Source organism: Lampetra planeri, chromosome 41 (genome assembly GCF_965212315.1).
Source record: "Lampetra planeri chromosome 41, kcLamPlan1.2.h2, whole genome shotgun sequence".
In the NCBI taxonomy this organism is placed as follows: Eukaryota; Metazoa; Chordata; class Hyperoartia; order Petromyzontiformes; family Petromyzontidae; genus Lampetra; species Lampetra planeri.
The window spans coordinates 3157233-3168357 of NC_136147.1; the positions used below are offsets into that span (position 1 = coordinate 3157233).

Genomic DNA, 11125 nt, shown 5'->3' on the forward strand with positions numbered 1-11125 from the left:
TCACTACATTCACTACTCGCTCTGCCACTCGTATTCACTACTCACTACATTCACTACTCGCTCTGCCACTCGTATTCACTACTCACTACATTCACTACTCGCTCTGCCACTCGTATTCACTACTCACTACATTCACTACTCGCTCTGCCACTCACATTCACTACTCACTACATTCACTACTCGCTCTGCCACTCGTATTCACTACTCACTACATTCACTACTCGCTCTGCCACTCGTATTCACTACTCACTACATTCACTACTCGCTCTGCCACTCGTATTCACTACTCACTACATTCACTACTCGCTCTGCCACTCGTATTCACTACTCACTACATTCACTACTCGCTCTGCCACTCACATTCACTACTCACTACATTCACTACTCGCTCTGCCACTCGTATTCACTACTCACTACATTCACTACTCGCTCTGCCACTCGTATTCACTACTCACTACATTCACTACTCGCTCTGCCACTCACATTCACTACTCACTACATTCACTACTCGCTCTGCCACTCGTATTCACTACTCACTACATTCACTACTCGCTCTGCCACTCGTATTCACTACTCACTACATTCACTACTCGCTCTGCCACTCGTATTCACTACTCACTACATTCACTACTCGCTCTGCCACTCGTATTCACGACGCGTTGCGGTTGTATTCTCAAAGCCCTGAGCGGCGGGGAAGTCGGTCGCTCAACACAAATCGCCTTTTCTCCTCCCCGTCTCAATCATCGCCGATGAAGGGAGATGTTCACCTCGCCGTGTCCCCTGCGAACCTGGCCCGGCTCCCTGGAAGAGAAAAATAAAAAAATATCCGTGCAAAAGAGCTTCATAGCTCATCGGATTCCTCCAATCCACGTAAAGATTCTGACTTAAATTCCGCGTTTGCCGCCTTCCCACAGACCTGGTCCCGTCCCCTCTTCTGTGTTCCTACCGAACACCTGTTCGGAGTTCCTGGTGACCTGACCCCACATCCCAGTCCTTGCTGACCTGGCCGTGATGATGTCCACCCTCCCCCCTCTTCCTCACCACCCACTTACCACCCCCACAGCGTCGCGCATGGGCTCGCGGGGGGGATGCGCCCGGTGCCCCCCCTAGCGGAGCCATGGACCCCGCGCCTCTCGAGCCACCGAACCGTACGGAGGGGGACCGGCAGCTCCCCCCCTCCTTCATCGCCACCAACGCCACCTTCTACACCTTCTACCAGCACGCACCCCCCACGGCCGCCGTCTATCTCATCGCCTACCTCTTCATCTTCCTGCTCTGCATGATCGGCAACGGCCTCGTGTGCTACGTGGTGCTGCAGAGCAGACGCATGCGGACGGTCACCAACCTGTTCATCCTCAACCTGGCCGTCAGCGACCTGCTGGTCGGCATCTTCTGCATGCCCATCACGCTGGTGGACAACCTCATCACGGGTGCGTGGCGGTGCTGAGCGCGTGGCTGCGTGAGTGACTGCGTGAGTGACTGCGTGAGTGGCTGCGTGAGTGCGTGAGTGATTGTGTGAGTGAGTGCGTGAGTGACTGTGTGAGTGACTGCGTGAGTGACTGTGTGAATGCATGCGTGACTGCGTGAGTGCGTGGTTGCATGAGGGACAGCGTGGGTGCGTACGCGACTACGTGAGTGACTAGGTGAGTGACTACGTGAGTGACTGCGTGAGTGAGTGGGGAGTGGTGGTACGGCAGTTCGCAGGACACTGCGCTACGACCCCCGTGATTCTGTGTGGCCCCGTGACTCTGTGTGACCCCGTGACTCTCTGACCCCGTGACTCTGTGTGACCCCCGTGACTCTGTGTGACCCCCGTGACTCTGTGTGACCCCCGTTACTCTGTGTGACCCCCGTGACTCTGTGTGACCCCCGTGACTCTGTGTGACCCCCGTGACTCCGTGTGACCCCCGTGACTCCGTGTGACACCGTGACTCTCTGACCCCGTGACTCCCTGACCCCGTGACTCTCTGACCTCGTGACCCTGTGTGACCCCGTGACTCTCTGTGACCACGTGACTGTGTGTGACCCCCCCGTGACCCCGCGCAGGGTGGCCGTTTGGGGTCGTGGTTTGTAAAATGAGCGGCCTGGTGCAGGGCACCTCCGTGTCCGCGTCCGTCTTCACCCTGGTGGCCATCGCGGTGGACAGGTGAGCGCCGTCACGAGCACCTCCACTCCTCACAAGTGGTTATGATTCACTATGTAATCATTATGAACACTTTGTTGTATCATGAAACCTCAAAACAACTCACAGAACCAACGCCTTCATCCTCCTCCTCCTCACACCTCCACCACGAACACCTCCTCAAGCTGCCACCACCACCTTCTTATATCTCTGCCTAAGACCACCTCCTCACATCGCCTTCTTCATACTACCTCACGCTTACATCACCACCTCAGATATCTTCCTCACACCTCTCTACACCACCGTACACCTCCTCACGCCATTTCACCCCTCCTCCTCACACCACATCACACCACCTGTTCACACCACCCCCTCCTAACGCAAGCATGACCTCACACCACCTCCTAACGCCACCATCACCTCACACCAACCTACTCACACCACCTCCTAACGCCACCATCACCTCACACCAACCTACTCACACCACCTCCTAACGCCACCATCACCTCACACCACCATCACCTCACGCCACCACGCCCACGCGCGTCTCTGCGCCCGTTAACCCCCCACACCTCCTCTTTCCTCGTCCTCGTCCTCCTCACCACCGCGCCGTTCGCAGGTTGTATGTAAATGGAACTTTATTCGCACCGTACGTAGCCAAACGCGTTAATCAGAGATGCGGGGGAAGGACAAAAAACTAAACGTAAAAACGCAGTTCTACAGAAATGAGTTTGTCGATCTAGATGACTTAAAAGTGCGTAGCTCCCAGTGGCTTCATGATATCGGAAGGAAGAGCGTTCCAGACGGCCGCAGAAGCGCATCTGAAAGCGCCGCGATGCGATGCGGTGACAACCGTTTTTTGTTCGACGGCTGAACCAAAAGCGCCGCCGCTGCTGCTGCTGTTCAAGCAGAGGTCGCAAACGGGTTTTGATTCCTTACCCGTACCCGTACCCGGCCGCACCAGGGTCGCAAACGGGTACCCGTACCCGGCCGTACCCGTACCCTACCCGTACCCTGACGAGACCAGCGAAGCGCCGCAGTTCACGTTGTGACGAGCACCTCGCGCCGTGCGTGACGAGCACCTCGCGCCGTGCGTGACGAGCACCTCGCGCCGTGCGTGACGAGCACCTCGCGCCGTGCGTAACGAGCGCGGCGCCCCTTGCAGGTTCCGCTGCATCGTCTACCCGTTCAAGCGGAAGCTGCGCATCTCCCACGCGCTCTTCACAATCCTGGTCATCTGGGCGCTCGCCCTCGCCATCATGTGCCCCTCGGCGCTCATGCTCACGGCCGAGGTGAGCCGCGGCCACTACATGGTCTACAGCGACGGCAGCAACGACACCCACCCGCTGCAGCAGTGCTGGGAGGCCTGGCCAGACCCCCGCATGCGCAAGGCTTACACCACTGTGCTGTTCGCCAACGTCTACCTGGCGCCCCTGGCTCTCATACTGCTCATGTACGCGCGCATCGGGTTTCGCCTCTGCTCTCTGTCGGCGTCGGCCGCGGCTGCCGCGTCTACCGCCGCGGCGGCCCCGTCACGCGGCGGCGGCGGGGACGACCACGACGACCACGACGGAGGAGGCCACGGGGATAAGGCCACCGAGCGAGCCAACGGGCGGCAGGCCACGGGGGTGACGCGCCGTCGCGTCAAGGTCATCAAGATGCTCATCATCGTCGCGATGCTCTTCATGCTGTCCTGGCTGCCGCTGTGGACCGTCATGATGCTCGTCGACTACGCGAACCTGTCGCCCTGGGACCTGGCCTTCCTCAACATGTACGTGTACCCCGTGGCGCACTGGCTCGCGTTCTTCAACAGCAGCGTCAACCCCATCGTGTACGGATACTTCAACGAGAATTTCCGCCGCGGCTTCCAAGCGGCGTTCAAGCTGCAGCTGTGCGCGGCGCGGCCCGACCCCAGGGACACGTGCCCGCAGCAGCGCGTCGCCCGCGCACAGGCGGCCTACGCTCAACAGCAGCAGCAGCAGCGGAACGCGGGCCCTCTGCACGCGTTCGTGGGCCCGACGGGCCTGCTGCCCGCGCCTGGCCTGGTCGTCTCGGCGAGCGACGCGCCGGCCCCCGCGGCCCCCGCGCGGCGCGTTCCGGCACCGGCGCGCCCAGCGCCGCACACCTCGGCATCATCCTCCTCGCCTGAGCCCACCGGCAGTACTCTGCTAAACATCCTGGATTGAGGGAGAGGATTTGTGGTCATATGACTCATCAGCGGGGTTCCACGGTGGTGGTGGTGAATATTCATATTCTTAGGTTTTTTCGGTAAAGTCACGTAGGTAAAACATTAAAATTAATACAAGTAAAATAAAATAAAAATCACGATGTTTACTTTGATAAATTTTAATGTTTTACCTACGTGACTTTACCGAAAAAACCTAAGAATATGAATCCTTGCAGTCACGAAAGCTTCAAATCTAGAATTAAGGTGGTGGGGGACGTTGTTGGTGTGTCATCCTGCGCTGTGGAGGCAGCAGCGGGAGTTGGTGGATCACTGCAAACAAAAGTTGTGAAACTCCCTTTGTAACCGTGGGCGTCGCGGTGAAGGATGAGCCGTACCCTGGCTCGCCAGGAGAAGGCAGTACAGGCACAAATTAGGAACTTACTCTTAGGTTTTTTCGGTAAAGTCACGTAGGTAAAAAATGTGACGGTTCCACCTAAAGACGGAGGCTTGTGTTGCTTCCGAAACGTCGTGAATTTTTTTATTTGTTTATTTTACTTTTATTAATTTAAATTTTTTACCTACGTGACTTTACCGAAAAAAACCTAAGAGTATGAATCCTTGCAGTCACGAAACCTTTAAATCTAGAAATTAGGAACTCCGCCTGTCCCCTTCTGTACGGAATAGAGTGCTGCCCCCTTTGCACGCGAGGTTATTCTCTGGATGCTTCGGTTTGCAATCGGGCATTAATTTGCAAGTCGGGGATCGATGTTGCTTTTGTTTGTTTTTTGCGAATAATTCGGCACGCGTGAGATCATTAACGATCGGCTGTGATGCAGACGCCGCGTGTATTACGGGTAAAACTGTCACTCCCACACACACACGTGCGCGCGCGTGTGTGGGAGTGAGTGAGTCGACACGCATCGTGTAAATACCTCCCTGTGGGGAGGTGTGCGCGGCGAGGAGGAGGATAAAGAGAAGGCAGCCCACGCAAAAATAAAATGAGTGAACATCGATGCTGTGTGGTACACCACGCAGGTGGATCCCACTACTCCAGGTATTAAATAAAATAAACAATTGGACTCCTAACTCTAATACCAGCGGTCAAATGGCGCCAGCCACCACCACCACAATAATAATAGTATCAAAGTCCTTTATTCAGAAAAGCCTTGCCAAGTCTAAGGAGATGTTTCAAAGAGGGCTCTGCTACATTGCCCGCCCGGCAGTATGCGTGGCGAACGACACCGTTAGGTCAATTGGCGGGTCCACGTGTTTAGGTGGCGTAAAGTGTGTGGGTACGTACTCCCACCTTTTCCAAAACGTGGCTGGACAACGTGGAAGAGTAGGCCAAAAATCCCCGTCTAGAGGCGCTGTCGAGCGCTGCCTAGGATGGATACCCCTTTCGCCAGCGGATGGCGCGAGTGGGAAATTGCAGGGCTGCGCCTGTACCGCGTTGACCTCCCTGCTGCACCGGGATCTTTGGTCGGATTCCATCGATGAGCATTTCGTTTCACGCGGTAGGAAACCGAGAACCCAGCAAACAACACATCTTACGCGTAAGGGGTTAACGCTCAAAGCGCCACACAGATGGATGTCAGAATCCCGCTGCTGGTGTTGCCATCTCCTCCTGGCCACCTCGCAATCCGTGGACAGATCCACGGACATCGTCTCACGGACGCGACCGTTTGACCCCACTATGTACATATGGTGAATTGGCGAGGTCAAGGTCACGAGGTCGTCACGGCCGATGACATTGATGCCACCACGCCTCGCCGTCGATCAGGGCTCCCGGACGTAATGCGGCTCGTTTTGTGACTGCTTCGTGAGCGTTATTTTAAATATTGTGATTTTTTTTTTAGTTTGTTACCGAATTCTGGAAGAAAAAAATATCATCTTCATGTTGTTTTCGTTGCCGACCCCTGCCGGCTAGATGGTGTGGTTGTTGCGAAACATGACAGAGGCACATTCAAGGACCACTCTCGCAACCTCACCATCGCCACCTTCTGGCATGAGATCGCACCTCTGGGTTGCCCGCTTGCAGTGGCCGTCAATTGAATTTGGTCACAGGGATTTCGTTTATCCGAAAGCTTTGGGCACATACGAAATGCATCTGCGCACGTGAAGATTCCTCTTGATGTGATGTGTACAGATGAAGGTCGCGTGTACATGTGACGGTCATGTGTACATGTGAAGGGCCTCTTTATCCCATGCACACACGACCTGTATAAAGGTCGTGTGTGCATGGGAAGTCCCTCTTTAAATGTCATGTACACATGAAGGGCACGTGTACGTGTGAAGATCATGTGTACATGTGAAGATAATGTGTAAATGGGCAAATGTACATGAGAATCGCATTGCACATATAAAGGTCCTACGTATATGATGTGTTCATGTGAAGATCGTGTGTACACGTCAAGATCGTGTGTACGTGTGAACGTCCTCTGTGTATGAAGATCACCAATACATTTAAATATCATGCGTATGAACACGTGAACATGATGTGTACATGGGAAGGTTATCGTACGTAAGGTCGTCTGCGTACAAAACTCGCGTGGACATGCGAAGGGTCGTGTGAAGGTCACGCGTGGACATGCGAAAGGTCGTGTGAAGTTCACGCGTGGAAATGCGAAGGGTCGTGTGAAGTTCACGCGTGGAAATGCGAAGGGTCGTGTGAAGTTCACGCGTGGAAATGCGAAGGGTCGTGTGAAGGTCACGCGTGAACATGCGAAGGGTCGTGTGAAGGTCACGCGTGGACATGCGAAGGGTCGTGTGAAGGTCACGCGTGGACATGCGAAGGGTCGTGTGAAGGTCACGCGTGAACATGCGAAGGGTCGTGCGCGTACACGACACTCGTTGATTCACGTCCGGTCTCGTGAAGCTACAGGCGGAGCCGGCACCGACCGCTTTTGTTTTCTCGCCGCCTTCAATGATGATCGCTATCGGACACCTACCGGGTCCCTCCGGTTCACCCGAGATCGCTGCTGGGCTCGCAGCCGTCGTCGGAATCGTCGCTTTGAGCTCTGCTGGGGTCCGTGAAGGTGTCCTAGGTCTAGTCCCTGTTGGTTCCCTGTTGAGGTCCCTCCTGTGGCCACGGTTGGGGTCCATCGTAGGATCCTGTTGGGGGTTCCTGCTAGAAACTTTCTCTTGGGGTCTCTGTGGGGTCTCGGTGGAGGTCTCTGGGGGGTCTCTGTGTGTGTCTCTGTGGGGGTCTCCGTGGGGGTCTCTGTGGGGGTCTGTGGGGGTCTCTGTGGGGGTCTCTGTGGGGGTCTCTGTGGGGGTCTCTGTGGGGGTCTCTGTGGGGGTCTCTGGGGGTCTCTGTGTGGGTCTCTGTGGGGGTCTCTGTGGGGGTCCCTGTGGGGGTCTGTGGGGGTCTCTGTGGGGGTCTCTGTGGGGGTCTCTGGGGGTCTCTGTGTGGGTCTCTGTGGGGGTCTCTGTGGGGGTCTCTGTGGGGGTCTCTGTGGGGGTCTCTGTGGGGGTCCCTGTGGGTCTCTGTGGGGGTCTCTGTGGGGGTCTCTGTGGGGGTCTCTGTGGGGGTCCCTGTGGGGGTCTGTGGGGGTCTCTGTGGGGGTCTCTGTGGGGGTCTCTGTGGGGGTCTCTGTGGGGGTCTCTGTGGGGGTCTCTGTGTGGGTCTCTGTGGGGGTCTCTGTGGGGGTCTCTGTGGGGGTCTCTGTGGAGGTCTCTGGGGGGTCTCTGTGTGTGTCTCTGTGGGGGTCTCCGTGGGGGTCTCTGTGGGGGTCTGTGGGGGTCTCTGTGGGGGTCTCTGTGGGGGTCTCTGTGGGGGTCTCTGTGGGGGTCTCTGTGTGGGTCTCTGTGGGGGTCTTTGTGGGGGTCTCTGTGGGGGTCTCTGTGGGGGTCTCTGTGGGGGTCTGTGGGGGTCTCTGTGTGGGTCTCTGTGGGGGTCTCTGTGGGGGTCTCTGTGGGGGTCTCTGTGGGGGTCTCTGTGGGGGTCTGTGGGGGTCTCTGTGGGGGTCCCTGTGGGGGTCTCTGTGGGGGTCTCTGTGGGGGTCTGTGGGGGTCTCTGTGGGGGTCTCTGTGGGGGTCTCTGTTGGGGTTCCCGCACACCCGGCGAGGAGGAGCGCCGTCTTTTTCCCGGTCCCTGGGCGTGAAGTTGTCACTCGTGAGCGCACGACGTTACTACGCGTTACCTGGCGTTACTTCGCGTTACTCTACGTTACTCAGTGTTACTCGTTATCACAGCATTCTCGTGTCCGCGTGACGGGTTCGCAGCCGCACAGCGCATGGGGAGCGAGTGAGTGGGTGCGTAAGTGACTTGTGTGATTCAGTCAGTGACGCATTGACCGAGTGACTGATTGAGTGAAACATTGAATGAGTGACTGAGTGAGTGATTCATTGAGTGGCGAGGCGAGTGATTAACTGATTCATTGAGTAAGTGACTAAGTAAGTGATTACGTAATTGAGTGACTAGGCGAGTGATTGACTGATTCATTGAGTGAGTGACTGAGTGAGTGACTAAGTGAGTGAGTGAGTGGCTAGGCGAGTGATTGACTGATTCATTGAGTGAGTGACTAAGTGAGTGAGTGAGTGGCTAGGCGAGTGATTCACTGATTCATTGAGTGAGTGACTAAGTGAGTGAGTGACTACGTGAGTGAGTGAGTAAGTGACTGAGTGAGTGACTACGTGAGTGAGTGACTAAGTGAGTGAGTGAGTGACTAAGTGACTGAGTGAGTGACTACGTGAGTGAGTGACTACGTGAGTGAGTGACTAAGTGAGTGAGTGAGCGCGTACACGCGGAGGCCCGTGCGCGTGTCGGGTCATCCGCATCGGCCCCCACCGGCTGGAGTCCGAAGAGCGGCTCGTGTCGTATCAAGTCCCCGAGTCTTCGAGTCCCTGTGTCCCCGAGTCCCTGAGTATTCTTCGAGTCGCCGAGTACTTCAGTCATGAGAGGCGGGACGGCGCGCATCTCCGGCGCTGTGCGGTCGGTTCTCAAAAAATAAACCCTGGGCGCAGAGCGAGCGGCCTTCCCGCAAACGTGAACACTCAGCAGCGCACGTGCATTCTACCCGGCGCACATGGATCGAAGTTACGTGCGACGTGTTGTCACGTGATGGGACAGGGTGGCACGCGGTGCGTCACCTGTGACGGCATACGGCTACGTGACACGTGACATGCGATGGGATAGGGTTGCGTGACGCGTGACATGCGATGCAGACACCTGGCGTGGGATGGAACAGGGCGACGTGACACGACACGCATGGCACGGGGGTTACATGACAAGTGACACGTGATGGTACAAGCTTACAAGACGCGTGGCGGTCACATGACACGGCACGTGATATTACTTTGATAGTGGCATTGTCTCTGAGCTGTACGCCTTTAGGCGTCCTCTGGTCGAGCACCAATTGAGACGAGGCTCAAAAGAAAGCCGGCTCTGGTATGGACCAATCAGTTTCAAGGACAATGCATATATTATCAGAGTGTGTTTTTTGTTCGCATTTCGACCACAAGTATTGCGGTTAATGCACACATAATTCCTTGTTTAAAGGTTTCAGTTTTGTTGCCAGAAAAAAAGGGGGAAAACCCCTATTATTATATGTTGGTACTGGCAAAGGAGGTCGAATGATGTAGATCCTCAGTCTCGACCGCTGGCCCATCATGCCCTCTGGCCATTACCTGCCTTGCCCAAGCCCACTTACTTTTCATATCATTCAACATCAAAGGTCTCTCAATGTTCGCTAAAGGCCTGCTTGCGAAGTGCCCGTAGTCGGTGACTTTTGGGAAGGAGGTCACCCCCTGGTTCTCTGTGACGGTTATTGCCTGGGCAAAGCAGAAAGGCAAATCCCATCGTAGGTCACGACTGAACACGGTCGGTGGCTGCTGCGGGAGTGATCGGAGTGCCTTGGCGTCGGTTGCACGCAACAAAGACAAATATCTTCTTGCTTCTTTCGGTAAAGTCACGTAGAGTCTGTCTCCTCGACAGACCTGTTCTCCACCTGAGGACGGCTACTTGCGTTGTGGCCGGAACGTCGTGACAATTATTTGATTACGTTTAATTTTTATTATTTTATTATTTCCATTCTACGTGACTTTACCGAAAGAACCAAGAAGATGAATCCCTGCAGTCACGAAAGCTTTAAATCGAAATTAAAGACAAAGATCCCCCGTATAGCCTTAACAGACTGTAGGGGCAAGTGCTGTTAGCGAGCGCCTATGAAGGCCGGAACGGCACACGAGGTGGGTGGGTGGGTGGCCAGCACCACGCCCGACCGCCTTTGTCTCCCCAGTGACGATGTTTACACACCGCACCAGGTACTCATTTGAGGCTGAGTCGACCTAGGGGAGGCCCAGGACCGGTTCAGATAATCGCCACTGGGTGTTGGCCGTGAGCACACAACACACACGCACGAACTACACGTGTCGGGGCTGTCTGCCCCTCTCATAAACTCCACACGAGGCCCAATCTTCACCGAGTGTGTAGGATTTAGCGTAGTGACGCGCCATTAGCCTACAGGCGGCTACCTAAGCCCCTTAATGTAATCATCAGCTGTCCTCGTGGAGTATGTAACAATATCGAAACGCAGACTATACGTCTCCACGTACATATGTGGGGCCTTCCATAAATGACGTCACGCACCTAGGGGGGGGGGGTCAGACATTTGTGACGATGTGTGACGAGGGGAGGGGGGGTTGAGAAATGTGACGTCACAACAAAATTCTCAACTTTAAATAAATATAGACAACACGTTCTACTTAATTAAATCGACTTTTTAACAAATGTTTTCTCCTACAATATCAGAGTGCAGCGCCACATTAAATACGCACTACAATGACAATAGTTTAAAGCGATTTGAAGAATGTTTTTTTTTTGGGGGGGGGGGGGG

The 11125-nt window shown here is 55.2% G+C and overlaps 1 protein-coding gene across 1 annotated transcript; it reads left to right on the plus strand.

Moving 5' to 3' along the window:
• Positions 1 to 1097: 1097 nt before the first annotated feature.
• Positions 1098 to 4308, plus strand: NPFFR1 (neuropeptide FF receptor 1). The gene is made up of 3 exons (XM_078613183.1): positions 1098 to 1430; positions 2047 to 2146; positions 3288 to 4308. Exons 1-3 carry the CDS (start codon positions 1118 to 1120, stop codon positions 4306 to 4308), a joined length of 1434 nt encoding a protein of 477 aa, XP_078469309.1. The 5' UTR covers positions 1098 to 1117.
• The last annotated feature ends 6817 nt before the right edge of the window (positions 4309 to 11125 follow it).